This window comes from Bison bison, unplaced genomic scaffold (assembly GCF_000754665.1).
Source record: "Bison bison bison isolate TAMUID 2011002044 unplaced genomic scaffold, Bison_UMD1.0 scf7180017864184, whole genome shotgun sequence".
Taxonomy (NCBI): domain Eukaryota; kingdom Metazoa; phylum Chordata; class Mammalia; order Artiodactyla; family Bovidae; genus Bison; species Bison bison.
In genome coordinates this window covers 3,277,434-3,294,913 of record NW_011494756.1, presented here as the reverse complement: position 1 = coordinate 3,294,913, position 17,480 = coordinate 3,277,434, and the positions used below count along the sequence as shown (strand labels likewise).

General features: G+C 43.0%; 1 protein-coding gene across 5 annotated transcripts in view; it reads left to right on the top strand.

Annotated features, from left to right (window-relative positions):
• Nucleotides 1-17,480, top strand: part of SLC10A7 (solute carrier family 10, member 7) — a 323,647-nt gene that overhangs the window by 286,364 nt on the left and 19,803 nt on the right. For all 5 annotated transcript variants that reach the window (XM_010843684.1, XM_010843683.1, XM_010843682.1 and 2 more), the window contains one exon: nucleotides 2,618-2,691. In XM_010843684.1, coding sequence (XP_010841986.1) covers nucleotides 2,618-2,691 — 74 coding nt within the window. The remainder of the gene's footprint in view (nucleotides 1-2,617; nucleotides 2,692-17,480) is intronic.

Below are 17,480 nucleotides of genomic sequence, written 5' to 3'. Positions count from 1 at the left end.
TCCCCGCCCTGTGTCCACACATCCATTCTCTGTGTCTGCCTCTCTATTCCTGCCCTGCAAATAGGTTCATCTGTACTGTTTTTCTAGATTCCACACATAGGCATTCATGTACGATGTTTGTTTTTCTGACTCACTTCACTCTGTATGACAATCTCTAGGTCCATCCACATCTCTACAAATGACCCAGTTTCATTCCTTTTTATGACTAATATTCCACTGTATATAGGAACCATTATGCAGAGAGAAGGAGGTGGTAAAAGAGAGGGTCCTTTTCCCCTCCAGTGAGAATGTAACGAAGAAGCAGGATGAGGGATCTTTCGAGGGAAGTCTTTTCTCCCAGTGAAAATTATTTATAAGGTTCACTTTGGGGCTTCCCTAGGGTCTCAGTGGTAAAGATTCTGCCTGCCAATGCAGGAGACATGCAGGAAGATCCCACACACCTCATGTGGGAAGATTGCCATATACCTCAGAGCAATTAAGCTCATGCACCACAACTGTTGAGCCTGTGCGCTAGAGCCAGAGAGCTGCAACTGCTGAACTCACGTGCTGCAACTGCTGAAGCCCAAACACCCAGAACCCATGCTCCGCAACGAGGGAGGCCACCACAGTGAGAAGTCTATGCACTGCACCAGAGGGTAGCCCCAGCTTGCCATAACTAGAGAAAGCCTGCACAGCAACAAAGACCCAGCACAGCCAAAAACAAATAAAAATAAAATTTTTTTAAAGGATAAGGTTACTAGGGGAAATGGTGGAGTCACTTTCTTTTGAGATCATTGACAGTTGGATAGATTGTTGTATCTGCAACTGTACAAAGTCAGGCTTTAAAACATTGTTCCTTTTGCTCACTCTCTTGTCTGAGTTCAGGGCGGGGAATGAATAGACTCATATAGACTCACTATGTCTTCAAACACTGATTCTGAAGGAAGGAATAGTTTCTAACATATCAAAGATGCAATAATAATAATTGCATTTCTAACCTTTTTGGTTCTCTAAATCTTTGTGATCTAAAATAGGAAATTTCAGTATGATATTCACTAGTACCGATCCCCATAACATTCAATGGATTTTTAAAGCTCCATATTATTTCTTTATTGAATTCTAGTATTTGAATGTCCCACTCCCAACACAGGCACAAATGATTGTGCAGTTTTGATGATCTGTCAGAGGGAGAATGGATACATGCATATGTATGGCTGAGTCCCTTCACTGTTTGACTAAAACTATCACAACATTGTTAATTGGCTGTACTCCTATACAAAATTAAAAGTTCAAAAGAAAAAGATTACATGACAAAAATTTTAGCTCTAACATTTAATGGGATTTTGACTAAGCAAGATTTTTTTATCTTTAGCATTAGTGAAGTGAAGTGAAAGTCAAGGGCTTCCCAGGTGGCTCAGTGGTAAAGAATTCGCCGGCCAATGTAGGAGATGCAGGTTCGATCCCTGGGTCAGGAAGATCCCCTGGAGAAGGAAATGGCAACCCACTCCAGTATTCTTGCCTGAAAGTCAGTCAGTCATGTCCGACTCTTTGTGACCCCATGGACTGTAGCTCGCCAGGCTCCTCTGTCCATGGGATTCTTCAGGTAAGAACACTGGAGCAGGTTCCATTCCCTTCTCCAGGGGATCCTCCCAACCTAGGGATCAAACCCAGGTATCCTGCATTGCAGGCAGATCCTTTACCGTCTGAGCCACCAGGGAAGCCTTCTAACATATTATTTAGCAGTTAAGAATAGACACAGGAGCTGGACGTGGTTTAAATCCTGACTGTCACCCACTCCCTAGCTCTGAGGTCCTGGGTGGCTTACATAATTTCTGTGTGCCTCAGTTTTCTCATCTGTCAATAGGAATATCATACTGGCTACCTGATAGGATTTTTGTCTTTACATGCAAAGGCCTTAAAGGAATACTTGGTACATGATGATTGCTAAAAATTGGTAATTTGTTATTTTTACTGAAACATATGATGTTAAATCTTTGTTCACACCATGTAGTTCTCTCTTTTTTTATTTTTTTTAATTTTATTTTATTTTTAAACTTTACATAATTGTATTAGTTTTGCCAAATATCAAAATGAATCTGCCACAGGTATACATGTGTTCCCCTTCCTGAACCCTCCTCCCTCCTCCCTCCCCATACCATCCCTCTGGGTTGTCCCAGTGCACTAGCCCCAAGCATCCAGTATCATGCATCGAACCTGGACAAGGTGTGCTGCCTAAAGGATGCGTTGCTCCTTGAGGGAAGCCTTTTTGGAGACACATTAACTCTTTCAAGCCACTGCATTAAAATCAAGTGACAGCCCAGTGAGTGCACTAATGGAGTTTCTTGCTGCAGGATTTTTATAAAGTCCTGTGCCACAGATTGATGATGCATATGATCTTAGGAGACGTCCCCCACCACCCACCACATTTTTAAGACTGTCTCTTTTTCATGCATAAACTAGAAATTACTCTCTAAAAAGAAATTTGGATATTTCTGCGCGTTTGGGTATAGAATTACTGCTGTCTCCAGGATTGATCAAAAGGATGTTTGCATGAAGATAGGTACTACATTTGATTGAGGATGTGTTGAATAGGCTTTTTTATAACAGTATTTGTAAAGCTTTTTTTTTTTGCCCTCAGGAATAATTCGGGTTTCACACCAGCAGACACTGTAGCTGTCATGTTCTGTTCTACACACAAATCCCTCACGTTGGGTAAGTAATCCACAGACTGAAACACCAGCTTAATGTTACCTTCAGATAATTGCATCTTATGATTTTGAAATTCAAACAACTTTTCAAATTAAATGGGATGCGGGTATTGTCTACTTTGTCACCTAAAGAACGGTAGCAAAGTGGGGATCAGTCATGACTATGAAATACCGTCATGAATTAAACTCATTTTTGTGAGCCTAAATGTAATAGTGTAGAGTTTAGCTTTACTTGTAATCATGTTTTCCATTCTCATAGAAGGTTTTCAGGGTCGAATGTTCATGTTAAAAGTTGGGGAGTGGGGTAGTTGTGGGGGTGCAGTGAGCACAAGCTTAGCTTTGGAAGGCCCTAGAGTGACCCCGGAAGATGTTGACATATTTTCTGGAAGCTTGGAGCAGGGTGAAAATAACTGACATTGGTCTGAAGTTTGTTTCAGAACGTTATGTCTATAAAGAAGCAACAATATATTTAGTTATCGTGAACTCAGTCTCATTAGTACCTAAAGTGAAATAAATGAGTGAAGTCGCTCAGTCGTGTCCGACTCTTTGCAACCCCATGGACACCAGGCTCCTCTGTCCATGGGATTTTCTTGGCAAGAGTACTGGAATGGGTTGCCATTTCCTCCTCCAGGGAACTTCCCTGACCCAGGGATCCAACCCAGGTCTTCCACATTATAGACAGACGCTTTACCGTCTGAGCCACCAGGGAAGTCAAAGTGAAATAAGTATATATTTAATAGACAAAAATAGATCAAAAAAAGTGCTATTCCTTCCTTCCCTTTACCCAGTTTAAAGGCATTATCCCAATAACCTATCTAGTTATCTGGAGTCCATGCTTTTAGTCATTAAAGAGCATTAAGGAATGAGAAACTTTATGGAAACATCATTCACACACTCCTTGGGGTAGTAGGCACATTGTGGTTAAACTCGTATTAAAACTTCCTTTACCTTTTGGTGTATAACTGACTTAACATTTCTCAAAGTCTGTTTATATTAAAGTTCAGTCTGTAAACTAGAAAACAAAGACATTTCATAATGGTTTTACTAGCCCCAGACATTTCTGTCTGATAGAATTATTTTCAGTCTTGCAAAGTTGGGGAAATGATTTAGAAATTGGACATACTCTTAAGCAATTGCTATCTAGGACTTCAGCTTATTTGAATCAATTATATGTGTACCGTCCCTTCAGTGCAATGTGTCTATTAGGTTTTCCTTAGAATCGTCGCCAAAAGGAAGCTGCGAGAGCTTTGGAAGCTACTTTCTGGTTCCAGATTTTGTGAACCTGGACAAAACACTTAAGCTCCCTGAACCTTAGCTTTCTCACTTTGTAAGGCTTTTTTCTACATTGTAAGGGTGTTGTAAAGACTGAAGGTAAAACTCGTTGAGTATCCAACACAGGACTTGTCCATAATACAAGTCAGTCCGTGAGAAAACGTGTTCCTTGATGGTGCTGTGTGTGGGTTGCTGTGGGTGGAGCCAGAGTGCCCACCAAGAGAGCTTGGTGTGCTGCCTGGCACGTGACACACACCCTGAGCGCAGCAGCTATGATTAGTTATTGTTAACTGTCTTGCTCATGAATGTGTTACTGTTTCCAGGGTTTCAGTCCTCTGCCCTGGGTCCTGTTGATGTTCATATAACAGATATGGTTTAATTGTTGACCTCAGAAAGAATCCACCTGCACTTTTCCCCCCATGTCACTGTTATAATGTGACGCCAGTGCTCCAGGTCTCCTGAAAAGGAAGGGGCTTCTATAAAGATAGGGAGGCCAAAGACTGGGTGCCTCCAGACCCCTCGGCAGTCACGAGTCAGGGACCAAAGGAGCCTGTGTGGTTAGAGCAGGTGCTGAGCCCTGGTTGCGTCCAGTATGCTTCCGCATCTCTGCCTCTGAAACCTGTCCCGCCCTTAGGATTTGCTTCTGTCAGGAAAACCTAGATGGATCGTGGGTTTTTAAAATTGATTTGTATTTATTTTTGGCTGTGCTGGGTCTTCGTTGCTGCGCGTGGGTTTTCTCTAGTCACAGCTAGCGGGGGCTCCTGTAGTGGCTGTGTGTGGGTTTCTCACTGAGGCGGCTTCTCTTGCGGTGGAGCTTGGGTTCTAGGGCCTGTGGGCTTCAGTAGTTGTGGCTCGCAGGCTCTAGAACATTGGCTCAAGAGTTAGGTGCACAGGCTTAGTTGCCCCACAGCGTGTGGGATCTTAGTTTCCAGACCATGGATTGAACCCCTGTCCCCTACACTGGCAGGCAGATTCTTAACCCTGGACCACCAGGAAAGCCCATGTTTATTTTTTTCTCCATATTTGTCTCCTGTGCTGGAGCTGGCCATGATGAGCAAAGCTCTACCCAAGAAGCATACTGCAACCTGATCAATATTCTTCTCTGTAAGCAAAATATTCATGCTATTTTTTTTTCATTTTTTTAACCTCAAAGCCATATCGTTCTGTTCTTGATGTGTCCTGATTTTCAGTCATCTGAAAAATTAGATGAACACCAATCAAAAGTAGCTATTTTACTGAAAACATTGGGGTTAACTTGGACTTTTGGTTTTGCAATATTCTCCCATGAAATAGATACTTGGATCCTGCAATAATATTCTAGTATGATAACTAAGTAACCATGGTTGTGTAAATCCTTAGTTATTCCCATAAGATGGTAGACCTACTCTCTCTTGGAATTGCAAGTCCTAAAGACTCATCCTGACTCTTCCATTGAAACATCCCCAGGCCTTCATTCCCATAGCTCCTGGATTAGGGAATTTTACTTGCAGCTAGGATATTCTATTACACCTTGATCACACCTGGCTCTCTGCCTGCAGTTTCCTAGGCCACGTTTATAAAGAAGACCTCTTTGCTGCTTTCTTATCTCAGTAAGAAGCCACAGAGCGCCCTTATTTCTACACGCAGCAAGGGATGTTTGAGTTCTGTTGCTTGAATGGCCTTGTTGAGCCCTATAAATTTAGTGAATCAGTTTCACAAGGTCCAAAGCATATTTCCCTCTACTGGTGACCTGATGTCTCTGGTACAGAGGAGATGCATGGCAGTCACCCAAGCTACAGCCGATAATTATCCTAATGGACTTCTCATCTGCATGGCAATGATAAAGCATCACAATAAGTGTGAAGAATTCATGTTTCAGAAAGCAGGGGGCACATTTCAGGTAGGATCTATCACTCAGAGTGATACTTTCTCTTATTTCTCACCAAGATGAAAGATAGCAGATTAAAATATATCTATTTGGCGTGTAGGAAATATATTTGTCCCTTTTGTGATCACTGTCAAAATATTTCTTCTTGTGATTTTACACACACACACATGTGCATACACACACATACACATAATATCTCAAATAGAATACATTAGGAAAGTGCTATGAAATAACATTATTAGTATATCCAGTATTTGTATTTAAGAATAAATTATTGCAGGCCAAGTAATACCCAGGTAACTAATGAACCAAAGATGGAAACTCTGGTTTTGGCAGCCTGCTGAGTATTCTCTTGTACATATGCTTGCAGTTTATTTTATTCTTCTTGCTTTTGCCCTGTCTCCATCTCTTCGATGTACTTGCATCTACACACATGCTGAATTTGATTCATTGCTTTTATTAGTGCCTCTGCCATTGATTGATTAGTTCTTCGTATTAGTACTTTTTCTATTGATTGATTGCAGATGAAGTGACTATTTGACCTTTAATTATGAGGCTTCCTATTGAAAATGACATTGAGCTATGGCTCCACATAATCCATCTGGAAAGCCTGACATGATGCCATTCCCTGGAGTTCGTTCAGGAAGAAAGAGGAGGCCTGGAGGAAGTGCAGAGCTTTCAGTGTGCTTCATCTAAGACAATTCTACGGGGCTTGTTTACTGCTCTCCTATAGTTGCAGCTCAGGGTTGGAGGTAATTATATTTTGTCAAGAGAGCCTCACTTGCTGTGGGTTGCTCCAAAAGCCATGAACTCTCCCAAATTATTTTCTAGTCTGATGGTGATATTTGTATAATAATGAGAAGGTATTTTACAGAGCAGAGTTGGGGGAACAGCTCGCACCCTAGTTACCAATGGTTCAGTGCCCGGTCAGTCAATAGAGCTCATCAGTACAGAAATTCAATCTGGGGGATCCTGCAGAATTAGTATTTTACTTTATTGATCTTTTTCTCTTGAGTGTTCAAATCACTTTGCTTATCTAGAGTTCTAATGCATATAGAAAGTTCTCACTGTTCCTAGAAAGAGGAGGTTTAAAGATGTTTGAGATCCTTAAGTGTATGTTTAGGTTAGTTTTTCATGTTTTCAAATAGCAAAATGAAAGCATATACTCCTAGAGTGTGTCAACTGACAAATGGCAGTCAATTGTGAGACTCCAAGTCGTTTGCTATTTCTAAAAGCTTTTCTGAATTGAAGGAATGCTGTTCAAAATTTAAATACAGTGTCGTGATCAATGTGTATTAAAAGTCCACTGTGGGTCTTACCATTTCTAGACATTTGTGTACAAAGACCAATCAAGGCAGCTGTTCCTCATATTGAACTTCATTATGAGTCACAGTCACACAGCTGGGCTGTGAGAAGAAACTATGCATTAAAGCAGAAGGAATACAGCTTTTTGGGAGACATGGGATTCCGGAGAGAGTGGAAGGAATACAAACCTGATTCTGGTCTGAATTCCATTTCTCTCATCAAGTGTGAGTGAGTGAGTGAAAGTCACTCAGTCGTGTCTGACTCTTTGCGACCCCATGGACTATACAGTCCTTGGAATTCTCTAGGCCAGAATGCTGGAGTCGGCAGTCTTTCCCTTCTCCAAGGGATCTTCCCAACCCAGGGATCAAACCCAGGTCTCCCACATTGCAGGTGGATTCTTTACCAGCTGAGCCACAAGGCTGGAACAAATCACTCAACTGGTGTCAGCCTCAATTTCCAAATCTGTAAAATGAGAAGATGGGTAAAATGATCCTTGAGATTCCTTCTAGTTTTAAGTTCCTATGAATCAGGCGCTCAGTGACTACTTGACAGATAATACCACCATTCTACAACAGTTTCCCTGCTATATGTAAAAAGGAAGAGAGTGTTTTAAAGGAACATCTATGTGGATAATGTTATAATATTGCAAGAAAGGAAATATGGCTGTTACATCTTCCTATAGAGGCTAAAAAATGTCTTTATACTCTGCAAAGAGCTTCACAGCACTGGTCGTGGTGCTCAGTCACTTCCGCCTCCGCACCCCACGGACTGTAGCCCTCTGCCGTCCTCTGTCCATGGGATTCTACAGGCAAGAATTCCACAGTGGATAGCCATTCCCTTTTCCAGTGGATCTTCCCAACCCAGGAATCGAATCTGCATCTCTTGCATCTCCTGCGTTGGCAGTCGAATTCTTTACCACTGAGCCACCTCAGGGTTTCATAGGAGAAACAAAATCTGAGAAGGATCTTGCTTTCAATTTTCTTTGAAAACTTTTCAAGAGTGCTACAGGATTACCCCACAACTTGAGCTGAAAAGATCATTTAATAACATCTCTTTAGTTATTAAATAAATAACATTTATTTAATAGTAAATAAATAACATTTACTAAATAATGATCATTTAGTAACATCATTTAATAACATCATTCCATTTCTCCAGGGGAAATGGAACTGAAATCTGAAAGTTTGCATTTGTTTTTCTTTTCCCATAAGGCTTCTCTGCGATTCTATCTGGCATATAAAGACTATTATCTTGATGAAGCTACCCTACAGTTGGGAAGCACTTTTTTAAAGCCTTTAACCATTAAGTCATGTTACCTAAACAACCTTAGTGTTGGCAAATCAATAATTATTATTTTTCATAAGAAGTGAAAGCATAGGAAAAAATCTAGAAATGTATCCCAGGTCATATAATTAACAGGGACTAGATTCCAGGTCTCCTAACTTCCAGAACTGCATTGGACAATAGGATAGAAAAGTTTTTCAAAGACCCAAAAGTACCAAACTGGTTCTGAGTATTATAAGTATATACTGGCAGTGTGAGTTTGAATCATTTAATTAATTGTTTAAAAACTACTTCTGATTACATTGCTAGATTACAAATGGCATTATTTCATTCTCTCTTATGGCTGAGTAATATTCTGTTGTGTGTGTGTGTGTGTGTGTGTGTGTATATAGATATATATATCACATCTTTATACATTCTTCTAGCATCTGCCAGATTCTTAAAGATGCCACTGAAATTAAAGGCCCAGCAGGTTTTACCACCATGCTTAAGACAATTTAGGGGGAGTATCTGTCCTTCTGTACTGTTTTCTGATCCACATAAACAAAGAGAAAAATGCAGATTCTTGAACAAAGTGATACACTTATGTTCAGAGGTTTGAAGATTCAGTTCAGTTCAGTTGCTCAGTTGTGTCCAACTCTTTGCAACCCCGTGAACTGCAGCACGTCAGGCCTCCCTGTCCATCACCAACTCCCAGAGTTCACTCAAACTCACGTCCATCGAGTCGGGAATGCCATCCAGCCATCTGATCCTCTGTCGTCCCCTTCTCCTCCTGCCCCCAATCCCTCCCAGCATCAGAGTCTTTTCCAATGAGTCAACTCTTTGCATGAGGTGGCCAAAATACTGGAGTTTCAGCTTCAGCATCAGTCCTTCCAAAGAACACCCAGGGCTGATCTCCTCTAGAATGGACTGGTTGGATCTCCTTGCAGTCCAAGGGACTCTCAAGAGTCTTCTCCAACACCACAGTTCAAAAGCATCAATTCTTCAGCACTCAGCTTTCTTCACAGTCCAACTCTCACATCCATACATGACCACTGGAAAAACCATAGCCTTGACTAGACAGATCTTTGTTGGCAAAGTAATGTCTCTGCTTTGAATATGCTATCTGGGTTGGTCATAACTTTCCTTCCAAGGAGTAAGCGTCTTTTAATTTCATGGAGCCCAAAAAAATAAAGTCTGACACTATTTCCACTGTTTTCCCATCTATTTCCCATGAAGTGATGGGACCAGATGCCATGATCTTAGTTTTCTGAATATTGAGCTTTAAGCCAACTTTTTCACTCTCCTCTTTCACTTTTTTCAAGAGGCTTTTTAGTTCCTCTTCACTTTCTGCCATAAGGGTGGTATCATCTGCATATCTGAGGTTATTGATATTTCTCCCAGCAATCTTGATTCCAGCTTGTGCTTCTTCCAGCCCAACATTTCTCATAATGTACTCTGCATAGAAGTTAAATGAGCAGGGTGACAATATACAGCCTTGACGTACTCCTTTTCCTATTTGGAACCAGTCTGTTGTTCCATGTCTAGTTCTAACTGTTGCTTCCTGACCTGCATATAGGTTTCTCAGGAGGCAGGTCAGGTGGTCTGGCATTCCCATCTCTCAGAATTTTCCACAGTTTATTGTGATCCTACTTCACTTTAAATTTTTGATTCTGAAATGGTGTCTGAACTTAATCACTGGTGTATCCAGACTGTAATAAAATTTTAGAAAGTCCCCAGGTTCTGCATAAATATCCAGTTGAAGACATTTAAACCTCTCTGAGGTTCCCTAACCTGATGCTCAAGTACCATTCTTCTTAATGATACAGCAGATATTCCTTATGTTCAATGTTCGCCAGGACCAAAGCCCCGATGCCCTCCCATTTCTGCTCCTTCTCCATGTTTCCTGTGCCAGGGACTGCCAGACATTTTAAACCACAACCTGCAGTTAGAAATACATTTTACAGTGTGATCCAGGAAACATTTGCATTAAAAAGTTGTACCAAATAACATTGACTTTCACTTTCTGTGATATATTCCATATTCCAGCCAAGTGCTAGATTAAAACCCATTGCATTGATTCTGTAACTCGTTAATGGATCATAATGCAAGGTCTGAAAACTACCACCTTACATCTTGCTTGGTGAAACTTTATACACTTTCTCAAATACTTACCATGTCAGCTTTGGCTATTGCTATGCCTTTTTCACTGAACCTTAACCCAAATTTCTGATACCACATGGGAACCAGGGCTGAATTAAGACTTGGAATGTTTCTTGATGTGCAGTAAGATCACCTCCATTTAGTTTTTGTTAATCCAGTTTACGTAACAGAGTTTCTATGCCTTTTGTTAGTATGTTTTTTAAATAATTTCTCTATTCAACATGTTTTTGATTAGTAATAATAATAACAAAGATTAATTGGGTACTTAATAGGCTAAATGCTTGTTACAAGAAGTAATTTACTTGAAAATATTTTATGCCAATGGTTCCTGTAGACTTCAGTGCCCAGGAGAGCCCACTGTTCTCATGGAAAATTCTCACGGGAATATTCAGCTACTATTTTATCAGAAAGAAAGTACACCAGGGACTTCCCTGGTGGCTCAGTGGTTAAGAATCTGACTTCCAGTGCAGGGGATGGGGTTTCAGTCCCTGATTAGGGAACTAAGATCCCACACACTGCCGGGTAACTAAGCCTGTGAGCCGCAACAAAGAGCCAGTGCAGCCAAAATTTTATAAAAAAAGAAAAGAAAAATGTATTCCGGAGGAAGCTACATGCTTCCTCTTTAATAAAAAGCATGCAAATGCTTCTATTATCTTGTATTTACCAGAGACTTTCCTAATTAGCATACTGAATTCAGAAATAGGTTTCTATTGAGGAAATTACAGCCTTTTGCTTTGTACGGTAAGTGTAATAAATGGACCTTCACTCACATGTAGACTGTCTTAAAACTTAAGAGTTGCACACTTCCCACTTGCTCAAAGAATCTAGGAAATCCTGTGTCCTGAATGTGAAATCCCCAGGGCTGCTCTGGGGGCCTGATCCCTACGGGGTTTTGTGTTCAGCCTCTGTCTGGAGGCCCTGAGGGCTTCCCAGGGGACTCAGTGGTAAAGAATCTGCCATCCAATGCAGGAGCCACAGTAGATGCAGGTTTGATCCCTAGGTCAGGAAGATCCCCTGGAATAGGAAATGGCAACCCACTCCAATATTCTTGCCTGGGAAATCCCATGGACAGTGCAGTCTGGTAGGGTACAGTCCATGGGGTCACAAGAGTCAGACACAACTGAGCACCTGAGTACACACAGAGGCCGTGTAGGCCCCTGAGGCTGACCATTGGGGTGACTGAACCCTGCGTTGAGAGCCCTCTTATGCCACATGCTGGTGAGAAGCCCGGAGAGGTCAGAGCTGGGACTTCACGGAACACATTTACTGCTAATATGTGCTAAGTTAAAAATATCTGTATCTATAGAGCTTACTTTCATTCAGAACTGTTGGCGAAACTTTGGGGGTGGAGAAAATTTTCACCTACCTTCCAAATTTCTGTAGCCACTGTCTACTCTCTGCCGGAAGAATCTGGAACTTACGCCTGACCAGCTTGGCGCAGGATGTCCCCAAATCCCTTTCCACGCCCCAGCTCATTCCCACAGTCACCGCCACAAGGGAAGTGAGCTCCCAGGGGCACAAAAAGCTTGCACAGGTCATGTGACCCCAAGTGGCAGAGCCAGATATAAAGCCAGGTTGGACTCAGCCCCTGTGCCAAGCTGCAATGAGGGCTCCAGGAAGGTCTTGTGCTGTGAAGCTCAGCTCGAGGCTTATCCCTTGGTCACTGGTGTGAAAAGTCTAGGCTGGATGATCTCTGGGACCCTTCTGGTTCTAACAGTCAATAATTCGCTCTGATTTTGAAAGACTTAAGTGTAGCTTTAGAATATTGAGTTATTCAGAGAAACACCATAAGATCAGCATTTCCTAAAAGATGGCACTTAAAAATATAGCAAATTGGTCCCTTAAAAAAAAATGTAGATTACTGGGCCTTATTTGAGGGATTCAGAATTTTTAAGAATAAGACCTCGGAGCCTGATTTTTCAAACATATTCTAAAAAGTAGAGTGTTTACACAAAAGTGTGAGAGCCACCATATCATGTACATCCATAATCACATCCCAGCTTCTAGAGAAGCTAACTCACCCACTCAGGTTCTCAGGTCTCAGGGATGGAGCAGCAACAAGAGAGGTCAGCGCTTACTTGCAGCAGCTTCACTGTAACCAAGCCCAACTCACAGTTGCTACTACAGCTCAACAGCAAGGAGACAGAACACCCCACATATTGCACAGCGGCACCTCCACCTGGGTACCGAATCTCTATCCCTCTGGGCCTCTTCATGTCAGTTGTTCCTGGTAGAAGCTTTTCATTCCACAGTTTCACATTTCTTTCAAAAGAAACACCACCGAGTCCTAGTTAGAAGGAGCTCTAAAGAGTTTCGTTTTACACATTGATAATCAACTCCCATGCCTGAAGCCAATGCACCCTGTGCTTCTGAGAGGGAAACCTCCACGAGAATTCAGGGCCCGTCCCTTCTGCGGGGGCCTTTGCCACATCCAGGAGGACTGACCACGGCCCCCCTTCCAGGGCTCCCTGTTCATCTCTGCACCCGCCGTCAGTTGCAGAGGGGATTGTTTATTATTATTAATATTTAGAAAGGTTGCCTCTAGCGGAACTAAAATGTGCATCACAGAACAACAGTTGTTTGCGCGTTTGAAGTGGAGCATCACACCCAGGAGAGCGCCTTCACTTGAAGTTTCTCTCTCCCCATCTCCACTTGCAAACAGAGATTGATGAATAACAATGATTGTTTCAGAATTGCCTCTCTCCCATTATTTATTTGGTCGTGTCTCTTCCCAGAAACCCCCTTAATTGAACCAGACACTATAAACCAGTTTGCGTGGATTTGATGACAGCCGGCTCCTTGCTTCTTTACAGTAAATAATAAAGGACTCCAAGGCTACAGAACGAGGTGACACCCACCTACTCCTTGTCCCCATCTGTAGCCCATGCAAAAAATGCCAGCCAGATAGTAGAGTCAGCTGCCCATTTGTTAAAGCCGTGGGGGATGCTGTAGGTTTTTGACAGATTACCCTGGAGGCAGGAAGAGATGTAAAATCGTACATAAAAGATTCCTGGGCCCCAGGAAGCCAGTTCATTTGGAAAGTCACCTGTCCTGAAGCTGAGCACACCCATGGTTTTGGAGCAGTGACGTTTCCCAGGTTTGATCTCCATACTAGAACCCTGCTCTTCATGCTACCGTTACTGTACTCTAGGACTGCTAGAAGAAGCTTTTTCAATAATAATAAAAGCCAACTCCTCTGCAACTGACAGCAAGTGCAGGGGTGTGCAGGAATAAATACTGCCAGTGAAAAGACGCTTTTAAAATATCACTTGCTCAATGCATGCATTCATTCAACAAGTGTTTATTTCATACCTGGTTTGCAGCAGGCACCATTCTGGGCCCTATTCTGTCCACAGCAGTGGACGAAATACGAAAACGCACTCCCCCTTATCCATCTTCCTTTCTAGCGGAGCTGAGCAAGCAAACACTCAGACATATGGTGCATCACATGATGGGAGGTGTGTGGAGAGATAAAACCAGAAAGGAGAATAAGAGGGCGCGATGGAGGCGGGGACATGTTAGGCTTAAAGGGGGCTTTGGGTCAAAGACCTGTAGGAAAGGGGGAGCAAGCCACACGATGTGTAGAGGAAGGAGGCTCCAACCAGAGGGAATGGTGAGGGCAAGGACCTGAAGCCACAAGGGGCTCAGCAAGTGGGAGGCAGAGGATGAAGAGGCCGGAGTTCAGGGAGTGGAAAGTGTGAGAAGGAAGGGGAGGATGCTGAAAGGGAGGATGGGTGATATGTGTGAGACCTCCTCGACCTGTCGTGAAAACTGCCTTCTACACAGAAGGCAAAGGGGATCCTTGAGAGGTTTGAGTGACACGATGCAGCTCCCACTTTGGCTGCTGTGTTAAATAAGGACTGGGCTTGGCCGGGGGGCAGGGTGCACCGGCAAGAAACAGGAAAGCCAGTCAAGAGCCTTTCATCCAGATGAAGGCTCAGGGTGGAGTGATTAAAGGTAATAGTGGAGGAGTGTTGAGAAGCTCTGGTGGTATTTTGAATGCCAAACGACTGGATCTGCTGACGAATTGGATGTGTATGTAAGAGAAGGAAATTAAAGATGATTCCGAGGGATTTGGCCTCGAGGGGACTAGAAGGGTGGAATTGCCATTTACTAGACTGGATAAGCGGAGAAGGCAATGGCACCCCACTCCAGTACTCTTGCCTGGAGAATCCCAGGGACGGGGGAGCCTGGTGGGCTGCCTTCTATGGGGTCACACAGAGTCGGACATGACTGAAGCGACTTAGCAGCAGCAGCAGCAGCAGACTGGATGAGATACAGATTTTACCCATGGAAGAGGGATGTGGGGCAGATCAAGAGCTCCATCTTGAACGTGCTAAGTTTGAGATGTCTTTTCAACATCCAAAGGAGAGCCGTCTTTGTGAGCCTAGAATTCTGGTCCAGGCTGGAGTGTTCAGCTTAAAGTAAGCCAGCAGGCTGAATGAGATCACTACAGAAAGGGTAGATAGAGCAGAAAAGGGCTCTGAGCACTGGCCCCTGAGGCACTCCAGAGGTGAGGGAGGCTATGAAATTACTTGGAGAGTAAAATGATATGTAATTCAAAATCAGCCAGACATATAGACGTCCAAACCGGCTAGCCTCTATCTTCCTCGCATTTCATAAGGTTGAGGTCACCATTAAATCAGAAAGTAGGCATGAAGTCATATGACACCCCCTGCAGACCAGGCACTGAATCAGGCACATGAATTGCCTTATTATCTCACTGGATCTTCACAAAAGCCCTGCACAGTAGTTATTGTTGATCCCATTGCCCAAGGTAGAAAACCAAGCCTCAGAGAGGTCAAGCAACTCACTTCAGTTTACACAGTGAAGAAAATGGCAAAGCCAGCACACAGCGACCACCAGTCTGTCTCCAGACACCCCTAGAATCCTCTTGCTCTCCCTTATTACCAGACCTGGCTTCTCAGCCTGACTCACATCAGAATCACCTGTTGGTTGCTCAGTCGTGTCCGACTCTTTGCAACTCCATGGACTGTAGCCCGCTAGGCTCCTCTGTGGGATTCTCCAGGCGAGAACACCAGAGTGGGTTACCATTCCCTCCTCCATGAGGTTTTCCTGACTCAAGGATCAAACCTGGGTCTCCTATAGGCAGATTCTGAACCATCTGAGCCACCAGGGAATCACCTGGGATCATTGCAAAACTGCCCGGACCCTCCCCAGACCTATTTCCTCCGAATCTCTCAGGATAGACCCTGGTATCATAGATTTTACAGCTACCTGGGAGATTCTAATGAGCAGCTGGCACTGAAAACCACTGCCTTTGACCACTTCCTCTATTTGTGCACAGGTATGCTCCACTGTGTTCCAGAAAGGATTTCACCTGTTCATTTGCTAATAAAACTGACCGTGTGTTTATGCTGATCTGTGAAAACCACGATTCTTTGTGCTGTGATTAGATATCTAAGTTGAGCATTCAAAGTTTAAAGAAAACTGAGGGGATTAAAAAAAACATTATTTCCAGAAATGGTTTCCAGGGTTTTCTTCCTCTGCCTAAAAGTCTTGTGAATGACGTCTTGGCTCCCCAATCACTGAAACAGATGAAGGGCAGAAGAAGGTTTAGGTTAGCAAAAAATTTTCTAGCCAAGTTTAACTACAGAAATGTGAGTCAGCAAGTAAATAACTCTGATTTCTCATCCCAGTCAGAACTGCCTTGTTCTTTTGTGTCAGAAGACGTCTCTTCTGAGGCCTATGTTTATCATAAACATGGTACCGTCAAAAAGGAAATTACCAGCAGAGGGTGATTAATAGCCATGTTGACAAAACAAAAAGTGTGGGTGCATTTGGGTCGCTGTTTGCTCACATTTACTGCTTAACTACGATTTGGATGCCTTCTGGAAGTTCCTCTGTCCATTAAAAAGATTATCAATGCGAGATCTTAGGGAAAACTAAATTTAGGGTGTTGGAAGCTGTGGCAGAATGGGAAAGTGCCTGTCATATACATCAACCTCTCATTGCTGCTGCTGCTAAGTCGCTTCAGTCGTGTCTGACTCTGTGCGACCCCATAGACCGGCAGCCCACCAGGCTCCCCCGTCCCTGGGATTCTTCAGGCAAGAACACTGGAGTGGGTTGCCCTTTCCTTCTCCAATGCATGAAAGTGAAAAGTGAAAGTGAAGTCGCTCAGTCATGGCCGACCCTCAGTGACCATGGACTGCAGGCCACCAGGCTCCTCCGTCCATGGGATTTGCCAGGCAAGAGTACTGGAGTGGGGTGCCATTGCCTTCTCATTGGCTCACACTTAAAATGTTCCAAGTGTTTTTCTTCATTATATAAAAACATATATTAAAAAATCTGTAAAACTAGGCATAGCTTCCCAGAGCCAATCAGATGGGGCCAGTTCTATGTTGGTGACCATGTTACATCTCTTCCGAGGACCCTATGTTATTTTTGTCCTGTGAAATTCTCATTCTATTTTTGAGGTTTCACATCCTGTGATTGTGAATATTAGGCACATTTTTCTCTTTAGAAGACAAATGGCTCTTCCTTCACAGCCCAGAAAGGGAAAAAAGTAAGCTCCCACTACTTCTTCCCACCTGTCTCCATGAATATGGTGACCCCTCCTGGAAGCTATCGCCGGCATCTGAATGAAGCCTCCACGGCTTCAGCTCTTTAATACATTCTTGAATTCCCTTTCTGCTAATTACTCCTACAATGCTGTCAAACAGGTGAGGGTGTACCTAATCTTCCGAGGCTGAAACCTTCTATTGGTAGAGTTAAATGTTTCATTGTCAGCATCTGGTGAGCCGGCTCAGGCCATTCATTAAACATCTTTTCCAATCAGAACATACCCGTTTCAAAACAGAAATAACACCAGCTGCTCATTTGGGTCTTTTCTTGCATCTTTATTTACATAAAACTTTCAGCAAAGGGGTAGGATTACAGCCCAGGTGATTGAAGGCTAAAAT